The sequence below is a fragment of the Lepisma saccharinum genome, chromosome 11 (assembly GCF_977018435.1).
Source record: "Lepisma saccharinum chromosome 11, izLepSacc3.1, whole genome shotgun sequence".
In the NCBI taxonomy this organism is placed as follows: domain Eukaryota; kingdom Metazoa; phylum Arthropoda; class Insecta; order Zygentoma; family Lepismatidae; genus Lepisma; species Lepisma saccharinum.
The window spans coordinates 82,510,787-82,533,388 of NC_139239.1; the positions used below are offsets into that span (position 1 = coordinate 82,510,787).

The following is a 22,602-nucleotide window of genomic DNA, read 5'->3' on the forward strand; positions in this document are numbered from 1 at the left end:
TTTCGAGGCGAACATTCCAAACATTCAAGGATAAAAGCTGATGTTTTCTCTATTCAAACCTTACGTATTAGCGACTCTCACAACCGACCCCTCCCCCCCCCCCACACACACAAATATATTAACAATATAAACGGTCTATGCAATAATAATAATAATAATAATATCGTCTTTATTGAGGGGGCGTGTTTCGGCCTCGCGGGCCGTTCTTACAACAAACCCTTAAAAAAACATATTACAATTGACACTTTACACTTCTTAAAAATCATTGTTGCAGTAGAAAGAATAAAAAAAAAAAAATAGAACATTCATACTTATAATGTAAACAATTAATGTACTGAAGGTACAGAGTAAACTATAAGATCACAATTAGAATACGTTTACCACAGAGTTAAAACTAAAACTAAAACCAATATCTCATTCCCATTCATTACAGAAAAGACAAAACCAGGCAATATTGTAGGGACAGTAGATGCTTCTTTAGGTTTATTTTGTGTGTTGCAGGATGGAGCTCCCCTGAAGTCAGTGGTGGGGGGAGTTCATTCCACTCTTTTATTGAAGTGACTATGAAGGAATTTCCATAGAATGTACTCCAATGTACCCTAAAAAATTACCTAATCAACTTATTTAATCTAATTTTGTAATAATCTTCCGTCTGTCACATGAATTGTTTTGCATAAGACATTAACAAAGTAAACGCATTGAGAAAATTTTATTTTCTTTTCCATACAGCTTTATTTTTCCTCCTCGACAAAAATAAAAATAAAAGCTAAACTGAGAGAAACTTGCCTCAAGGCATTTATAAATATGTATAAATTTAATGGGATTTGGACTAATAAAATTTGCAATTTCTCACGTCTGCGGAGAAAAAAAATTGAATAGAGAAAACATCCCCTTGTACTTTTTTTTTCATGTTTTACCAAAATTCACGCATAATTCCCGGAGCTAATCATTCACGAATAATTCTCAGGGATTCTAAGTGAGCAAATAATACGTAATTCATTTTCCATGTCAACAAGTAACTTTTGCTAACAGCACAAACATAGTATTACAATAATTTGTGGATAGTTTTGAAAATGATGTAATGTAAACGAATGTATCTAATCAGTAGTTTTCAGGAATTTTGTACCCTTTTATGTTTTCTGGAACCTAGTTTAGGATTTTTCGAGCATAATTTAAGAACCTTTTTTAGGATTTTTAGAACCTATTTCAGGATTTTTAGAACCTATTTTAGGAACCTAAAAGCACATTTTTTTGAACCTAAAAGCACATATTTTAGAACCTAAAAATCCGAAGTCTAGTAATCACAGATAAGGGTATATAAGGGCATATTCCCTTATCTGTGATGTAATACTAAGATAATTGGTAGTTTATTCTCATAACACTATTTTTATCTTTATATTACTATTAGTGTACTATATTTTACATTGGAGTTGTAAACTTCATCAGTAGGCCTAATGCAAAGTTTTAAAAATATTCGTTTATTTCACTTAGAGATGGTGCTGTCAAGGGATGCCAAGGCATGGAAATATGGTGATGTCAAAATGCATTGACGAGATAAAAGAAAAACAAGGCAAAGGTAAGTTATGGTATTCTCCACGTGAAGTCAAAAGTTAAGGAACTAATCGACTTGAATGTAATATAATACATAATAATATTTTAAATAATTGACTATTCGATAGAAAAACTCTGGGCTGAGTGTGTAGCTGTGAAGAAATTCATTTAATGGTATATTTTAATAGTCGCAGCATGCTTACCTGCAATAATTACCTGCTTGTTATGAGAAATTGCCCTTGTTAAGTTCGTCAAAGCCCCTAATACACAATGAAAAATTGGTGTTTCGAGTAGGGTGTAAAGTGGTGGGAATTTCAAGACGTTTTTCAATTACTCTCTATGCACGGCAATTTTCTCCTGCCTGAAGAGTTTTGATTGATTGAGTTGGTGTTTTAAGTCCACTTTATGCACAATATGGCGAATCGGGACTGGGCCTACAGTTTAAAGTGAGATAATAATCACTATGTGCCTCCACCGGGTATCGACCCCGGGACCCCCTTATTAAAAGGCGACGACGCTATCACTGAGCCATCGAGGAGACATGTGAAGAGTTTTGAGCCTGACCATAAAGAAGGGGTGAGAAGGAGGTGAAATTTGGTACACACCATCATTTATCTTTTGAATGACTATACAGTGGACCCTCTTTAATTCGAACTTGGATAATTTGAATTACTGGATAATTTCAACAGAAGTTTATTCCCCTTGAAACCATTTTTAATGACGTGATGTTTATGTTAATTCAAATCTTGGATAAATCGAACTATTTTGGAGTTCCAATTAAAAAGAGTACACTGCATTGTAAACTACACGCCAATTAGTTGACTTTTCTATTCTTGCACATAATGGCGGGAAGTGCAACCTGTTGATCAAAATAGAGAGAATTGCCAACCAAGTTGTGTGAATCGATGCCACAAGAAATTGGGAGTGATATCCATGAAGACTTGCTGGCCACACTGGAGACACTTGTTGTTCCTTCATGTTTCAAAGTTTGTTATCTAAATTAATCGTGACATAAGAAATCTTTAAGATTTGAAACTATTTTCAAATATGCTTTAACAAATAGAATGGATTGCAAATTGTAAGATTGCATTACTACGCAATGGTGACAGAGATTTGGTGATAAAACTGGGATGGGGCTAACACCACCGTCACAAATTGGCAAAAATGCCGATTGTGCAATAGAAAACGATCCAGGTTGAGTTCGTGTCTTGAACAGTAACGGTTGCCTTTCAATGTGGGAGACGGGTATGAAATACCTTGATATATAACTAGGGAACGGAAGTTTAGGTAAATAAATGTTTTTTCTGCGATAAGACAGAGACCCTCGTTTTTTGCCAAAATTCTGATCATAGCCTTATATGTCAACTCAGCAAATTTTATTTTACATAAAAACACATATTTTCCAGTTTTCCGTATGTAAATACATATTTTGCGAATTTTTATTTTACATACATAAAATCGCTCATTGACTTCAGCTACCTCGAAATCCTCCAAGGAAAAATGTTTATTATCCGCACCTCTTTCATATCGAGAGTGCTAGGTTTGTTTTGTCTTTGAACAAGCTCGCTGGCAGACTTTTGGCGCCTCGTCTACGATCCTACTGGGGGAAAATATTACCCAGATGAGGCAAACGCACAACGTAATGCAGAGCTTCGAGAGTGTTTCTGCTTTTGTCATGTTCTGATTCGGTGCTTGTGCAGCAGTAGGTGTTTTCTCGTACGATATGCCAAAAGTTAAGGAAAGTGTTTCATCTCGTTTGCAACAGTTCTGTAAAGAATATAAGGATGTGTTTTCAACTGATGGCAAAGTGTTATTTTGCCAACCGTGTGGTAAATCTATCGCAGCTGACCAACGTTCGCAAATTACGCAGCATTTAGGTAGCAACAAGCATGTTGTTGCTTCTTCACGTTTGAGCGGCAGACAGGCACTTATCGGGCAACAAACTCCATCTACTTCTGGGGAACCGTCGAAATTGTCCGCGTTTTCAATGGACTTGTGCAGAGCTTTTGTGTCCGCAGATATTCCACTGTTCAAATTAAAGAACCCTGATTTACGAAACTTTCTCTCGAAATATACGAACTTCGAACCGCCTGACGAATCAACGTTGCGAAAAACGTATCTGCACAGGTGTTACGAGCAAACCTTACAACATATTCGCTCACAATGTGCGAATCAAAATATTTGGGTATGTATTGACGAAACTACAGACTCCACCGGTAGAAAAGTGGGAAATGTGATTGTGGGAGTGCTACATAATGACGTAAATGTCTCAACGATAAATTATTTGCTAGTGTGTAGAGAGCTAGCTGGGGCTACACATATAACGATAGCAAGGCTTTTTAACGAAGCAATGCAGCTATTGTGGCCGGAAGGCATAAAATTTGACAATGTTCTTCTCCTAGTGACAGATGCTGCAGCTTACATGAAAAAAGCTGCAGTAGGCCTTGCCGTTAGCTACCCCAAAATGGTGCACGTTACATGTGTGGCTCATGCGTTGCATAGAATATGTGAAAAGATAAGAGCTCTTTATCCCAACGTCGATAAACTGGTTTCAAATGGGAAGAAAGTTTTTATCAAGTCGCCTAGAAGAATAGACATTTTTAAACAAAAATGTCCTGAGGTTCCCCTTCCCCCTACACCTGTAGTTACGCGGTGGGGCACTTGGTTGGATGCAGCTGTATATTATGCCCAGAACTTTGAAAATTTTGTATCTGTTGTAAACGATCTCGACAAAGAAGACGCATCGTCTATAGAAATTCTGCAAGAACTGTTGAAGGATCCCTCCTTAAAAGTCGAATTGACATACATCTCAACAAACCTATCCTTTCTCTCTAATTCCATACGAAAGCTTGAATCGTCCGCGAACACTTTGGCAGCTTCCGTGGGTGAAGTCCGTATAGTAGAAACGAAACTGGAAGAACTCACTGGATCTAACTCACAAGTGCTAATGTCTAAATGTACGGAAATTTTTGGGAAAAACCAAGGTTTTCAAACTTTGTGCCAAATTGCACGTGTTTTGGAAGGTGAAGTAGAGGAAGAAGAAGCTTTGGAAAACTTCAGCGTTAGTGACATTTCGTGCTTCAAATATGCAAGAATTGTTTCTTGTGACGTGGAGCGATCTTTCTCACAATATAAGATGCTGTTTAGAGATAATCGCCACAGATTTACAATGGAGAATTTGGAGAAAACTATGGTGATTCACTGCAACTCTTCCAAAAAATAGCTCGCTAAGAGGTAAGCATTTAGAAACTGATTTTAGGTGTTTAAAATGCATGTAATATTTTGTTTTTGTTACCAAATGTTTTTCATTTTTGTCACATATTTTCCTGTTTTTATCACATATTTTCAACATTTATGACACATAAAAAATAAATATTTCTGAGTTTTTTAGCACATAAAGTTCCGTTCCCTATATATAACACTATAATTTTACCTGCGACCTGTCGGCTCCAATAATAAGAAACACAAAAAGCTTTGTACCTGATACACCTGGTATCTGTAAACATAAATGACAACTTGTGCAAACGGTAAAAGTATATGTATTGGAATCAAAAAATATTTACACAACAAACATAATACAGGTCCCCCTGACTCAATCTTTCATTCACTCGCTCATTCATTCTCATGGGATATCTCAACATTTAAAATACAGATACAAGGTTCGTATTCCATCAACGTACTGTTTCTTTTGTTTAACATGACATTGAATTAGGTCGTTAATATTTGCTCTTGTGCTCAGCACGATCAATACACGCCAGCCCTCGAAAAATAATTATCAGAATGATAATCGTGGTTGAACCTTTTGTTCACATGAACATACGCATCTATACCGCAAGTTTGACATTTACCAAATTTCTCGGACGGGGGTATTACAACAAGCCTCTCTCGTCTTTTGAAAACAATTACACCTCTACAGAGTGATGCAATACTTAATTAGGCTCCAGCTGCCGGAATACTTCAATTAACCATCGGCGCGAGCAAGAATTACAATATCACTATACAATAGAGAATACCACACTTGCACGACCTGGGCAACTTAACATTAAATAAAAGACTAAACAGTCGACCTTTGATAAGTTATTGAAACGACTGGGCGATTAGTTACACTACAATGGAGCACACTTTGACGAGTTACTTGAAAATTAACGTAATAAAAGGAGCTTTATCTTTAAATGGAGACAATTAAAAGATTATAATTAAACATGAAACGACCTATTATATAATAATTACTGAAATGCAAGACACGAAAGTTAGGTTTGGAATCCTGAGTCACGTTGAGAATCGCGAATCAATACGGTTTTGGCTTTTGTGGTAGGACGTCGACAGAAAACAATACATTCGCACGTGGATGTGAATCGACAGAAGAATACTATACCAAACTCTGCTATGTCGTCGGAAGTTGCATCTTTCCTTTGTATGGTTAATCACACTTAGTTTCATTGTGGCGATAAAATGTTCATTGGGTTAGCAATCGCGGCGATGGGCGTTCGTCGGTCATATTTTGCACTTTCGTTCCTCGGATAGGGCTCTTGACTTGTCGCTTTCACACGTCGTGCGTCCCTCTGGTTGTTCTCGGGCGTCTCTCTCTCTCTCTCTCTCTCCGGTCCACTGTTTCCTCTGGCGGGCATCTCTCAAACGACGGTATGGAATCCTCTCCCTCGGGCGTCGGGGCGTCTCTCCGTCGATACAGTTTGGCGTTGGATGTTCGGGCTGTAGCGTCGTGGTGGATGGAGATTGGCGTCGGCGTTGGCTGGCCTCCATGGCATGGTATGTCGATGGTGTTGGCGTCGGCTGGTAGTGAGGGCGTCGTTATGGACTTGGAAATCCGACGTCCCTCCTTCTCTTATCCGTCTAGCCGGCCATAGTTTTTTATAGTCCTCTTTTTACAAAACAAGTAACAGCGTATGATCTCACCGAACCACCGTCTCACTTCGACGTCCTCTAGTGATTGATGTAAGTACACGTATCGCGCCTCACTGATAGCCATACACTGATGGCCTCGAAAAACTCTAAGTCCACTGTAGACGGAGCTCCAGCACAGAGGTGCTCTCGCAACGAGATTCGCGACAAACTGTGACGAAAATTCGGAGTCCCGCAGTTTTATACCAGATTCGAAAATTTCAATTGGAAAGGCGTTAAGACGAGCGTCGCTTGTCTTCCAATAGGGTACTTTTACCTTGGGCCTATTGTGTTTCAACGCGGTCAAGGCGTATCTTCAAGTAGGTGCAGTGGGATTAAGTCCTCGCCTCTCTGGCGTCTGTCGATGGATCGCCTATTAAAAACCAATTCGCCCTTACGACGTGGATACTCAGTTGATCTCCTTGAAATTAAATCCAGTTATGATTTATAATGTGCTGCTTCGGTTGTCCAAATTTCAGTTCAATCCGTCGACTGGAAACGGAGATATTTCATAAGGTCTATTTTCGTACCGGTGCGACGTAAAGAATGAACCTTGTTGACGATCGTTGCCGTGATTCAGAACCTGTCACTAACCTTCGTTGTCTCGCTCGAATTTCATTTTCACAACAGATACTTATGAACTATTCAAATGACAAAATCAAACCTCACGTCTTACATAAGCAATATCAAGATTAATTATGCATAATGAAAAATATTGAACAGTGATTCACACGTCACCGGATACCGTGACAGGGCAAGGACAGTTTACTTTCCTTTGATACATAAGGCTTATCATACTGTGAGAGCAAAAGTGGCAAAAACTTGCAAAAAGTGGGGGGGCGGCAACTGTCCCCCCTCGCCGCCAACAGTGCAAAGACAAAACATGGTGGGCAACTGACCCCAATCCCCCTAATCGCTGTTGCTGCTTTGCAACTATATACAGGGTGATTCTAAAGGTAGGGTACAAACGAAAACCACAGATACCTCCCATGAAATAGAGACGAAAGTGCCCTTTCCACTTTGCCGAGAGATGCCTCCGTGAGGAGCTAGACAACGCCGAAAACGTGTGAAAATGAACTTCACACCGCTGTACAGCCAGCAGCAGTGAAGATAGAAAGGCGGAACAAAAGAAGTCAAAAGGAACACCAAAGTCGTCCATCTGAAAAACACCAGGCGGCAGCTGCGCAACGCATGCGCATGGGGTTCCACAAAGGAAATAGGAGTGTCCCGCAAGACAAGCGAAGGGAAAGGGTAGCGATCGACAACGGTAGGGACAAAAGAAGCAATGAAGCATGAAGTAACTTTTGCACAGCGGGAAACAAACACCATGACTGAAGTAGTGCAGTCGAGAAAAGTAGTGTGGGGTTGCAGAACCACGGGAGGACGACGTAGGACGAAGAAACACACCGAGAATGCAAGCAAAGTGGTCCGTGACACTCGACAGGCAACAGACGCGTACATGGTCCGGGGCAGAAATGGCGGCGCTGGCGGTGCAGCGCATGGGGAGTCCCCGAACACAGTGGGGAGACAAAGCACAGTGCAACAAAACAGAAAGAGGACCGGACGGGGAATGGTACCTGCCAAGGAGACAACAAATGCGGGACGTGGGATTCCTCGTAGCAGCACCGAGGGGATGTCACACAGAGGTCGTGCGCCAGCAGGACAAACACAGCAACTACGGGCACATGAGGTTTATTGCCACGCAATGGTGCACTTACAGATAGGAATAGTACATAGTACGTAGTACGTAGTCGTACCCCGGACTGACGTTGTTACAAAAGTTGCTCAAATTGACGACCACCACATTCAATGCAGGCATTGCAGCGTCGCAGGAAATTCTGGCGAACCCTGTGAAAAATTCCTGGCATGGTACACACCTCGGTCGATGCTGCAAGTATCCGCGCTACCAATTTTTCCTGGTCAGGCACATGGGTCTCGTAGATGAATGTTTTCACATGACCCCACAAGAAGAAATCCATTGCCATCTGCAAGGCCGTAGACAAAATGCATGTCCCTCAGTTCTACAAATGTGTAGCGTTCCATGGTACGGTGAGTACAGTGCCAATTATGGAATACTGTACTCCAGTGCACAGGTGGCACACACACACACACACACACACACAAACACACACATACGTGCATATGCTACCTTGTGGGGACTCTGTTAGTGCTCATACACTGTGGGGACCGGGGGAAATCACAGTCGTAGTCTGATGTGTTTGTTGAAATTATGTGACAAATAACACAGTAAAACTATAAACTCCCGAAAATTAAAAGTAACGTACATTGTGAGCAAATTATACAAGAAAAACGTTTCCTATCCTTGTGGGGACACCAGTACCCACAAGGCCTGTGAAATCAGGTGGCCTCGGGTCCCCACAAGGTCCATTAGATTCATGAAAATTTGCACATACACTCCATACACACGATTGATTCTGTACAGACGCTGTGGGGACCGATGTGTAAATAAGTTTGAAAATGCTACCCTGTTGGTACTTCACAATAAAAGAGAGGAAATACTTTTAGTCTCTGTCGATTTTTGCAGTTTTTGTCGTTTATGATATTTTTCATAAACAAAATCGTAAATACTTGTCCTGCAGAGAATAAATCACTGAAAAAGAGAAACAGATGTTACATGAAATAGGAGACATCTGACGGTGGATGTAATTAAATGACTGACAAATAAAGTTAGCAAAATAATTATACTAACGAGTGTTGTGCTATTTTGGGTAGAAATGCAAACTTCTGTGTTTTAACATCAAGACAAAAAGTAAAAAGCTACATAGCACGCGGATTACAAATAATGATGATGATGATGATGATGATGATGATAATAATAATACCACCACCATGTGATATGATGTGGAAATCTTGCAGAGGGATATAGGACTTGAAATTGATTCAATAAAATTCTGAGTTCGATTATTTTCTTCCAGTGTACCTTCATCAATTTTATCTAATCGTCACGATTAGCCAAAAAAGCCAGAAAGAAACGATGCAAAATGTGATATATGCAAAGTATCTTTCATTGTTCTCACAAACTATTTGTGTTTAATTTATATACATTTCGAATCATGCTTTGCTTTAAGTTAAATGTTAATTTGTATCTAAATTCAATTAAACATTACAATGCTGACCAAGGCATGAAACAAGGCTCAACAGTGTTACTAAATTAAATTAGTCAATAATTTAAAAAGTGCTTTTACAAGGGATATAACTTCTGATGGAAAATCGAGTAGTGTCCCTACAACGTTGTTATCTTCCATTGAAGAAATACATAGTGCGCTCAAGGGTATGCAAGCGCTTAGAAATTTTTCAAGGAGAAGCGGGAGGGGTGTATAATGGGCAAAGTCAATATCAGTAGCGGTCGCAGGATTTCATCAAGGGGGGTGTTATTTCTAAAACTTTTTTCCAAATTCACATTACCATTGTTTTATTAAACTTTAATTACATAATAATAATCTCAATTAATTAATAATACTTATAATTAATTAATTAGCTAAATTAATACTAATAATACTACTAATACCACTACTACTACTATTAAGTAGTAGAGATCTACATAAATATAGTATTTATGAAAACATTAGAACAATATCACTTTCTAGTCATTCGATTTTTATCAAATCCTGGTAGCATTTTTTTGTTTCTTTGTTACAAAATAATTGTCTGGTCAACGAGGTGAGACATTTCAAGGGTGAAGAAGATCCATAAATACAAGAAAATATATTAAAATAAATTGAAATAATCAAAGTATGGAACTCATCCAAGAAGCTGCGGTGATCTGGTCGGTAGAGCGTCTGACAAGTGACAATCAAGCGGGAGATCCAGATTCGATTCCCGAAATTGGTTGGAATTTTTCCGGCTTCTTCCCCGCATAAATGTCCCCGATAATTCACATCTGGATTGTCTCCCTGTTCTTACCAACAAAACATTTTACAATAGTTAAGCTTATTGTCGTTTGAATAATTGTCTAGTCAACAAGGTGACACATTTTAAAGAGAGACATTCAAACGTGCTGCGGTAAACAATACAATGGGAAGGGGAACTGGTGACTGTAGTCTTGTCCGCCTAGCCTTTGTCTATACATTAGCCTCTTACAACGTACCAATAACTTTATTTAGTTAATTCTCATTGTTCACACACAAAAAAAATACATGTTCGTTGAACACTGGCGTACGTAGAGAGGCGGCCGATGGTGTTCCAGCCCCTACCGAAATTTTGAGAAAATTAGAATTTTCAAATAAAAAACCGTTAAGAACTTTAAAAAATCAAAATGTGTAAATGCGAAACCTCTTTTAAAGTGAATCCCGATTACCATTTTTGTCTTTGAATACAATTTTAATAGACTGAAAAGCTCCAAAAATACGAAATATTTTATTATGCATCCTGCCCTCCAAAACGAAGCCATGTGCTATCCACATTTACTATTCCAGCCCCTCTCGAAAAAAAATCTGCGTACGGCAGTGTATTGAACATTGTTGCAACTGAGATACAAAACAACTTTTTTTCTCTTTTAAATCATAGTTACCCTAACGTAACCTCATAAACTCGTGTTTATTTTCAAGGCATCACTCTGAAAGACGCGTGTGTTTGGAATGCTGTGCTTTTCTCCATGCTGCATGGAAATAATAATTCAAATTATTATTATTATTATTATTATTATTAGTAGTAGTAGTAGTAGAAGTAGTAATAGTAATATTATTGTCCCAGATCTTTGACTGTAAAAAATTGGCCATTTCATTTTTTCCACAGCATTTTTCATAATATTTCACAAGCTCAAGGGGGGGGTTTAAACCCCGTAACCCCCCCCTTGCGTACGCCACTGGTCAATATATTTTTCAAGGAAGCCAAAATGTAACTTTACACACCATGAAAATACTAACAGTAACTGTTACTATTATTATTGATTTATGTACATTTCTAATTTATGATAATATATTATTCTTTTATGCATTATTTACATCTCACAAATTCAATCAATTTACTTTATGTGCTCGGATGCTTTGAAATAAGGAAGTAATGGCTTCAATTCGCGATAGAAATTCGATATACGTTTAAGAAACGTTTCGCTCAACAAGCTTACCTTTTTGTTGTTGAAGTGTATTATGTGCTCACAAGGTATATTACTGCCGATCCAAAGCGAGTAGTGTTTCCACAAGGATGATATCTTCTGTTGAAGAAGTGTTTGATGTCCTCACAAGGTTTATTACTTCTGATGCAAAATGAGTAGTGTCCCCACAAGGTTACTATCTTCTGTTGAAGAGGTGTATGATGTCCTCACAAGGCTTATTACTTCTGATGAAAAGTGAGTAGTGTCCCCACAAGGTTACTATCTTCTGTTGAAGAAGTGTATGATGTCCTCACAAGGCTTATTACTTCTGATGCAAAGTTAGTAGTGTCCCCACAAGGTTACTATATTCTGTTGAAGAAGTGTATGATGTCCTCACAAGGCTTATTACTTCTGATGCAAAGTGAGTAGTGTCCCCACAATGTTACCATATTCTGTTGAAGAAGTGTATGATGTCCTCACAAGGTTTATTACTTCTGATGCAAAGTGAGTAGTGTCCCCACAAGGTTACTATATTCTGTTGATGAAGTGTATGATGTCCTCATAAGGTTTATTACTTCTGATGCAAAGTGAGTATAGTGTCCCCACAAGGTTACTATATTATGTTGAAGAAGTGTATGATGTCCTCGCAAGGTTTATTACTTCTGATGCAAAGTGAGTAGTGTCCCCACAAGGTTACTATATTCTGTTGAAGAAGTGTATGATGTCCTCTCAAGGCTTATTACTTCTGGTGCACAAGTGATTAGCGTCCTCACAATGTTGTTATCTTATGTTGAGGAAGTGTATGATGTCCTCAAAAAGTATAGGGGAGCTTAAAAATTTTCGAAGGAAGGAGGGGCGACGTAACGCATACGTAAAATCAATATTTCAGTCAAGGAAGCCAAGGGCGCCGACTTTCCAAAATTTCTGTGGGTGCATATCAATGGCGGTTAGATCTGTAATTATCAAGTATTGTATACTTTAAACAACTTACATGCACAATGATTGCAAGAGGCTATGATATTATCAACACGTTACTAAAAGAAAATACCACATTCAAGAAATTAAAATGAAAAAATCTTCATAAATGCAAATAATTTTAATTGTATTGCAGAGAGAACTATGCAAGGATTTTGTTGTGAACAGAAACTACAAAATGACTAACGTTATGTACCAAATAATAATAATCATGACATGTTAACTTTCAATATAAAACACATTCCTTCTTACGTCATTTGCACTTATGAATTTGTTTGCAATTTTGGTAATGTCAATATTTTTAGTCATTTCTTTATGAACATGCAAAATTGCCAAATCATTCAATCTTTTTTCGGTCATTGTTGACAGCAAAAACGTTTTCAATCGTCTTAAGTGCTGAAAATGACCGCTCAGAAGTACAAGAAGTAGGCTAACAGGTATAGTTAAAATCACCCGTACAAACTTCACAAATTCTGTGAGCATTTCAGGCATGGGACCACTATTTTCTCTACTTAAAATATTTGTAATGTCTGACAAGTCGGCCACTTTTTCTTTGTTCGTTCTGCACACATCTAGAAACATGTCCCTGTGCAATGTTAGCTTGTCTTTATGAAAGTCTGTCCCATCTCAATGTTTTAATTGCTTATTATTTTTTGATAATGACAAGTGAGAAATATTTATTTTATTTTGTTTTTATCAAACTAAAAATCTTGTGGGTGCGGCGCACCCACAAGATTATTTGTGTGGGTGCTTGAGCCCCGGAGCACCCACGTAGTCGGCGCGCATGAGAAGCTACAAGTTAGATAAAACTAAATTATGCTTACTGGAAGAAAGCAATGTTTCGTTTCTTTTCCTTATGCCTCAGGCCTCCCCGATGGCGCAGTGGTAGCGTCGTCGCCTTGTATTCAAGGGGTGCTGGGTTCGATACCCGGTGGAGGCACATAGTGGTTCGGATCCTACTTTAAACTGTAGGTCCAGTCCAAATCTGCTTTACTATGCATAAAGTGGACTTAAAACACCAACTCAATCAATCAATTTTTCACATATATTCTGGCTTCAAGATTCCACTATGTCAGTGTTATATCTAAGGAAGAGGCAACTGTGAATTCATTATGGCGGGGAAACAAATATGTTTTTTTTTGTTGTTTTTTTTGCTTTGGAAAATTCCTTCCACTGCAACTGCTTACTCATGATATCCGATTAACTGTAAACATGTTGAAGTGAAAGAACGGCGTCACATATCATGGAAGAAGAAGAAGGAAGTGCAGGCACAGTGAATGATCCAGTGAGTAAAGCAGGCAGGTCATAATTATTTTTTTTTTTTTAATGCAGGTGTCATTTTTCTCTTCGGTGGGTACTTTCGGCGTTACGAACGTTCAAAAGAGTCCGTTTTTATTACATTGCTCTCTGTGTTAAAACCACGCGTGCTAGGGTTGCAAGGAACACGTATTGAGACCAAAGTAACGTCATCAAAACACGAAGCCTTCGGTTGGCAGAACCGACATTTCAATTGATTCAAATACTGTTCGGCGATATATCGTCCAGACGATATATCGCGATATTGATAAACTATCGTCCAAGCTATATTAACTAGACAATATATCGTTACGATATTTTTGCGATATATCACCCATATCACGATACGGAAATAATATCTTATCGTCTACGACGATATTTTCTTGACGATATATATATATATATATCTTGATATCAAAATTGCGATATTGTACATCCCTAGATTCAAGTCCAATTCATGCACAGATGTTAATCAGCCCGCCTCTGCATCGGATACGATATTTGTTTATTAAAGTTTACGTATTCTGGTTATTTCACGTCAGGAACATGGTGATTGAACAAACACAATGACGAGGATTCGAACCTGGGACCTCTGACATACTACCAGTCGCAACGGAAAGCAGACTTCAGTTTGCGGGATACAGAAGTCCTGTCCCGGAAAACTTCGGGAAATGCTTTCCTTACTTTCGGGATTTCCGATAGGTCAGGAATTTAAAATGATCGCGAAATAAGAATTATGGATATACTTAATTATCGGAAGGGAAATCTTCTAGAAATGGCATCAAAATACCGAAAATAATTTCTTTTGGTACAAAATGTGCGTGGAACTCGATAATTCTGTTTGTCCAGATGATACGAAACTGAGAAACTGTAACAATTGAAAAGTGTAAAGGTGAGAAAAAGTGTAAATGGTGGGGGATACCTCCGTGTAGGGTAAAACAAAGGTAAAGTGTTCCCCTGTGCATAGCACCACGCCATGAAGGCGTATAGGGGGTGTGGGGGTAACGCCCCACACTTTCTTGATCCGGTCGTGAGTGGGGGTGATGTGAACAGCATCACGCCCCTGACCGCCTTTACCCCCCCAGGGTTTCCCCCAGGTACCCATGTTATTCGACGCTGGGTGGGCGCCGGGGCAGCTTCCACCGTTAGAAAAGTTCCCGGATTTGAACCGGCCGGGGATCGAACCCGGAACCGACTGAGCCACCGCGGCCACTACCTCCGTGTAGGGGGTATTTCCTTTATATATATATATATATAAAGTGGTTATCACATCGCGCTGCGACGGCAAGGATCCTGGGTTCGAATCCCGCTCGGGATTGGTTGTTTGTGAATGTCCATTCATCAATTTTATCATTTCATCACTCATCTCTATCTTCGCAAGTTAGCTAAGAGGCACAAAACGCGAAGTAAAATAAACTAAATCAATCAATCAATCGATCGACTCTTGGGAATCTCTTTATGAGTTCTATTAACTTTTTCTCTATTATTTTGTCCCTTTCCATTAGGCTCTGAAGTTTTCCTCGTCTCTTCTCTTTCTCAATGACACTTGAGCATCTTCTTTTGGCTTCGTTAATAACAGGCTGAAATCAATATTGATTTAATAGGGCTCAAACAATTTCACGAGACGCCAATGCATTCTCTCTCTTACAACTTTTGTGCCTCCCCGACAGGGACGGCGACAGGGGTGGGCACGGATGGGCAATTCCCTACCCAAAAATTGCTGTGCCCACCCGATTGCCAAACCAATCAAATTCAATAAATATATACACTTGGGAAAATGCGAATGGTCCAATAAATATGTTTATTATGGTGTTCACTTCATGTATCGTATATTTTACTTGTGAATATTATCTATATTAAAGACAAGTTCACATATTATCATTCAATAAAAGACTTTGTTGTCCTTTGCCGGAACACTGATTTCGTGAATAGGTTTACAAAAGTCAGAGTAAATAATAAGTTGAATGGGATTAATTTAAGCTTTTCTTTCAACTTCTTTAACTTTATCATTGGAAAGCGAAAGAAATTTCCAAATCTTTTGAAACAAAAACTGTGATCTAATGCCCACTTGTATGCTTAAGCAGCCAGTAGGCTTAGGAGGCTTTATGAGAGGCGCAAAATTGTACAGAATATGATCAAGATTAGAACAGGATTGATTATGGGCCTGAGGGCTGCAGCTTCTGGGTTTCACAGGGATGATGCATCAAATTGCTTTGAAAATGTGCCACATAATGAAAAGAAATAGACACTTGAAATGTGGCAAAATATATAGAAATATAATTAACTGTCTGCCATAACTTGGCCAAAAAGTTGTAACTGAAACTGAGTGTAGAAGGGGTGGAGTGGAGTTGCTTGATGTTGTCAACTCCGGGCTTCCGGCCTGGGTATGATTAAGGTTAAACAAATAAAAACCTCTTCTTCGCGATGCTTCCTTCAGCAACACACAAAGTTGTCTAGGTATATTGAAATACTAAGACAGAGGTAATTTGATATGTCCCTTTCATCATCACGATTTTATATACCTGTAATCTTCTAATTTCGATATCGTATCCAAAATACGCTTCTACTAATAAGAAGCAAGCACAAAAATAGATTTTGATAAAACAGCTCTGTAGGTTTGAAAAATAGCTGCAGAATTATTGACTTGATGAGTTAGCAAGCGTATTTAGAAATCTTCTTACATGAGTTGTTGTTTTAAGCCCACTTTATGCACAGATAGGCTAATCGGGACTGGACCTACAGTTTAAAGTGGGGTCAGAACCACTATGTGCCTCCACCGGTTATTGAACCCGAGACCCCTTGATCACAAGGCGACGACTTTACCACTATGCCATCAGGGAGGCAAAAAATCTTCTTACAGATACATTTTCCCTATCAGTTACGTAATCATGAGATTTTTCTTATGGTTAACTAACATGGAATAGGGACAAAATTTTAGAACTTTGTGCTTCATAACGTAATACATACAATTTTATTTATTTATTTATTTATTACATTTCGGTGATATTTTGCCAAAATGTCCTTCTCTAGCTTAGGTAAATATTCTGCAGAATGAACTAAGAATTTGATTTATACCCAGGTTCTTGCTTTTTTTTAAAATTTTGCTAATAAGACATTCATACTTATGTCAAACGCTGAGCTGTATTGGGCGCTCGGAATGCACACGTCATGTAGTGACACTCTTATCCAGATCGGATTGATTTTAGTTATTATGTATTAGTTTTAATCTGCGAATTAATTCATGTTTATACGATATTTTTCATTTTATTGCAAGAGCATTTACAATTCATTATTTTTAGTAATGGGTTTGCTCCCGTATTATGTGAGGGACTCGATCAGCCATTTAGAAATAAATAAATAACAGTCTGCGTGTGAAACAAAACAAGGTGGCGAACACACTATGTTTACATTTTTCAGTTCGTCAATTTCATCAACATGTTGTAAGTGAATCTCGCGATTCACGATTATTAGTACTGCACGACACTCGAAACACGATGGGGAAATTTTAGAATGAAGTGTCTTGAATTTCAGTCCGTATCTGTTGGAAATTCTATGTCTTGGCCAGTTTGTAAATGCTGTAGATACTTCTTACAGTCATAGGTGTGCACACGGAGGTGCCAAAGATACCTGGCTACCCCAAATGTCTTCTAAAAAATAAAGAAAATATGTTGAACTACCATTAAAATAATGAAAATAATATCAGTGGTAAACAAAAATTAGGAATTTCGATTCATTTGAGATGACCAGCTCTCTATCTCTTAGTCTCTCCCTCTCCACAAAACAATGTGATATTCCTTTACTATAGTAATCAGTAATCACGTAGTAAATAAATTATTTTTTCCTTGATAAATCGCAGAGCCCCTTCACATATCGGCCCGTAAATATTATTTTCCCGAGGACCGACTTGTTTGTTAATGCAACCTTCTAACATTTCCAATAAGACTTTCATGTTCAAAGACTTTCATGAATGCTCTCATTCAATGCTCATTGCATGACTGCTCATTCAATGACAAGTGTATCAATTTTCAGATTTTTGCTTACATCTGAATTCTACGGTTTAAAATGATATGTAACACATGGTATTAACTATCGAGTGACCAGGTACAGCAATAATGAAATTGGCTAATGTCCATTAAGAAACATGGCAAAACTGAACCTACAGATGTACTTCGTGAGAGTGATTCAGCTGATAGTACCTGTAGAGATATAGCCTTGTATTTATCATTTTCAATTGTTTACTTTCATTATTAAAATATCAACACGGTGATAACCTGTGCTAAAGTGATAACAAATGCTCATTCTATAATGTTAAAATTTCATGTTCATATACTTAATAGTTTCTGTGAAAATAACATGAAGTTACGACTATAGGCTAGCCATGTCCAGATAGGTAACTGAAACTTCCCTTAAGGGACCCCAAATAAATTATTCTGCGCGCACCTATGCTTACAACATCGCAAGTATAATTATTATTTTGTATTTTGCCAGATAAGACTCCCAGGTTGTCGTTTTCAATTCAAGTGGCAATCTTGTTACGCGTCCCTGGAAGTTACGTCAGAGCGATCGTTTGGTGAGTTGGGTTGTATACGTACAGTCATGGACACTTCTGGGTTGTAATGATTGCATTGAAAGTTAATGGGATTGTTATAACCCAGAAGTGTCCGTGACTGTACATACAGGTTAGATTTTCAGCGCTCATAGATCAGAAACTAAGCACTTTCGAGGTTATGAGTATGAGGAAAAGTTTCTTGTTTTTTTATGTATCTACCAGCATCCAACCGTTGTTGAAGTTGTTTTAGGACACCCTGTATATGTTGGATGGGGGAGGGGGACGAACATGAGTGCATGTAAAACTCATATAAGGTCTTAGATTTATACTGGCCACCCTATTTATGAATACACAGCTTCTGCCCACCCGGTCGAAAATTTCTGGCGCCGCCCCTGCACCTCGATGGTATAATGATAACATCGTTATCTTGTGATCAAGGGGTCCCGGGTTCGATAGCCGCTGGAGGCACATGGCACAGTGATTCGGATCCCACTTTAAACTGCAGGTTCAGTCCCGATTAGCATTTCTGTGGGTAAAATGGACTTAAAACCATAACCCGATCAATCAATTTTACAACTTATTTTCCTTCAAGTCGTTCGGCGCCCAGGGCAGACTCCCGCCACACCCTACGGTACTGAAGACTAAGAAAAGATAAGACAAAGAAAAACAGGTAATGCGAGCGAAGCGATCAAGAAAATTTTGCGAATAGTATTTTTATTTGCATAAAATTTCAAGTTGTGGGTGGTAATTGCAGTTACACTTGGCCGTCAATGTTTGCCTCCCTTGTACCCCAAGAAATCATTTCCGTCCAAGATTGGGGGACAATGCCTCCCCTGCCCCCCTGTGGTTGCGCCACTGCATTGGAATGAAAGTGGCGACACGCGAGCTGCGTTCGCGCTGAATCTCTCGTTGCTGGGTGACTTGATGTCGACATATAAACTCAAGGTCGACAGATTTATAGGTCGCGTGGGTGTTGCTGGGAAACGTGTGAACTTCCGACGCCAATTCCTTGAAGCAAGGATACACTAGATTTCTGTCTTGTGAACGTAAAGTAATATTTTACTCTTGGTGCCTGTACTACTTGTAATAGGTTTCAAGAGCGACATTATTAATTTGATTTGATTTACTTTATTTTATATAACTTTTCTGTGACTTTTGGCTAATTACGAAGATGGGAATGAGTGATGATCAGTGGCGGATTACCAAATAGGCCCACTAGGCACGTGCCTAGGGGCGGCAACCCTTGGGGGCGGCAAATCTTTTTTCCAGAATATCAAGAATAATAAAAAATGTCTTACCTACACAGTGACAATTTAGACCTATGAAAGCAATGTTTCAAATCAACGGTTTGCAAAACTTTCGCTTCATACGAAAGAAACCTTGATGTATCGGATTTATGTGTTATCTGCTCTGCCTCCTTCAGGCGCCAATCAATTTGTTTTTAACCCATGCTGTGGCTTTTATCGCTTAAAATGACAATGCAAGCCGCCCTGCCTTTGTTGGTTTGTTTTTGTAAATACATTCCACTAAGCGTTTGTTAATGGCCAGGCAGGAAAGAAGACTGATTGTTTGAAACTCGCATCTGAAACAATGCCAGTCTTAAAAAAAAATAAACACACAAACACTGCTGATAAGTGAGTGAGTGAGTGCAGCTTTCGCGTGGACCGCAACTAGTTTTTGTCTTACTGTATTCTCTGGCTGGTGCATTCAGTTTGTTGCTAGTGCGTTTGCGATTTGATGTTTTTTTTGTTTTTTTTTATGCAGCAGGCAGCATGAAGTGAACAAAGTTAAGTGGGGCGGCTTATCGTAAACGTGCAAACGAAAAGCGTGAGAGAAGCAACCTTACAGAAAAAGCTTGGTACAGTGGATACGTTTTTTAAGCGAAAGGAACAAGTGATTTCCGAAAGCAGTTCAAAAATTGAAGTGGAAGCGGCTACATCGAGTGAACTCTGTGAAATGCAAAATGTCGAAAATATTGTGGGTTTAGTGGAGGAAGAAAGTGCACCTGAGGTAGTGTCCCCTCAGTTCGTAGGAGTTCCTGATTGTGACAGTGAGTGCAAATTTCGTTACTGACGATCCTGCCATGTGGTGTCTGAATGAGTCTAAGATGTGGAATTTATCAGAATGCTGAAAACGATTTTTCTAAATCGCAAAGACTCATAGCAGGTAAGACAAGATTTTTAAATAATAGTGTTTTTTTTTTCGTAAACTTGTAAATGTCGAATCAATTTTGCGGAATTATTTGGTATATTCGTTCCACACTGGTGCCGTTTATTGTGCATCATGCAGGTTGTTCAAGGGCACGACAAACATCGCAACTCACGGCATTTCAGACTGGAAAAACATTTCAAATATTCTAGCATCACACGAAAATTCTGAAGAACACAAAAACTGCGAGTTTGGGTCAGTGTCTTAAGAAGAGTTTTTTCTGTCGTAAATAAGTTGACAAGTCGCGGGCTTCCCTTACGTGGTCAAAGGTAAAAAAAAGGTAAAGTGCTCTCCTGTGCTTAGCATCACGCCATGAAGGCGTATAGGGGGTGGGGGTAACGCCCCACACTTTCTTGATCCGGTCAGGAGTGGAGGTGATGTGATCAGCATCACGTCCCTGACCGCCATTAACCCCCAGGGTTTACCCCAGGTACCCATGTCATTCGACGCTGGGTGGGCGCCGGGGCCGCTTCCAACGTTAGAAAAGTTCCCGGATTTAAACCGGCCGGGGATCGAACCCGGGACCTTGAGTATGGTAGTCAGATGTTACCGACTGAGCCACCGCGGCCACACGAAGAAAAAATCCATTCTCTGCACAACGGGCAATACATGATGTCTCTAGAGCTTAATGCCGAGTTTGATCCATTTCTTGCAGAACACATTGAACGGTACGGAAATCCGGGGAAAGGTCATACAAGCTACTTGTTTTCTACAATTTGTGATGAAGTTATTGAACTGCTTGCTGATAAGAGTGAGAAAAGAAATTATTAATGAAATATATTATATTAGCCTGTAAAAATACTGCAAATAAGTTACTACTTTTCTTTTGAGAAGGGCGCACATTAAGTTTGTGCCTAGGGGCGGCGAGGAAGCTTAATCCGCCACTGGTGATGATATGATGTAATTGATGGATGGACATTCACAAAATCCATGTTCAGGCCGGGATTTAAACCCGGGATCCCTGGCGTCGTAGCGTGATATGCTAACCACTCCACCATGGGGGCCAGCGCGAAATTATTAAGTAACACTCGCGGAACACACACTATTGCATAACTATCGAACATATGGGCTGGACTTCACGGCGTGCTACGACGCCAGGGGTCCCGGGTTCGAATCCCGGCTAGGGCATAAGTGTTCGTAAGTATTCCTTCATCAATTTCATCATATCATCATCCATCCTCATCCTGCGATTAGCCAAAAGTAAAAGAAAAGCGAATGAAAATAAACCAACATTTAATCAATAAATAAGGGCCATATTGAATCGTCTCACAACTGTTCTTCGTGGCTTATGGGTACAATTATCTTACACTGCCCTTGTTCCCTTGTTGCGAAAACGCTGAAATGAAAGTGACTCAGACTCACAATGTTCATAAACGCCCATGACAATGAAGGGCTATTGTTCGTATTCAGCCGAATTTGATACCCATAGCTTCACCAAGAGACAACTCAGCGGGGTTAACAAGGTTGCAAAAAAAAAAACAAAAAAAAAAAACGGAACACTGAAGAAAAACGAAGGGTCATTGTGTGTGTGTAGAGACGCGCTGTTTCCCTTGTTTCTTCGAGAAACAATATCTCCGGCTGTAGGCGACGGAAATGCATGGGACTTGGACAGTCAGGTTCATAATGTCGTTTCCCATGCAATGATGAACCTTAAAGTCGCGAGTTTTATAAAGAACTTATTGCGCGCAAACCTAACTGTACAACGTTGCACTCCTGCTATTGGCTGGTCGCCAAGGACACGCTCTCTGTAACTCCGCCCGATATCGCTTCTAAAACCGTGCGTCGTATAATTGAGTTATACTTCTTGACACAAATATCACTGACTTTTATTCCACAGAAGTCGAGATTTGTTGAACTTTTAAGTTTTGAAAGTGAAAGTAATTAGAAAATATTAACTAACTCTGTGGCATTCCTAAAGCGGAAAGTGCGAGCGTCCCCTTGTAACCGAGGGATCCCGGGTTCGATACCTGATTGAGGCACATGATGCTTCGGATCACACTTTAAACTGTAGGCCCAGTCACGACTAGCCATACTGTGCATAGAGTGGACTTAAAACACAAACTCGAACTTA

The 22,602-nt window shown here is 39.3% G+C and overlaps 1 protein-coding gene across 1 annotated transcript in view; it reads left to right on the forward strand.

Moving 5' to 3' along the window:
- The window catches only part of LOC145995340 (uncharacterized), a 124,784-nt gene that overhangs the window by 44,688 nt on the left and 57,494 nt on the right, over positions 1 to 22,602 (forward strand). Inside the window, exon 4 of the mRNA XM_083131953.1 lies at positions 1,492 to 1,576. Within this exon, the coding sequence (XP_082988079.1) occupies positions 1,492 to 1,576 (85 nt within the window). The remainder of the gene's footprint in view (positions 1 to 1,491; positions 1,577 to 22,602) is intronic.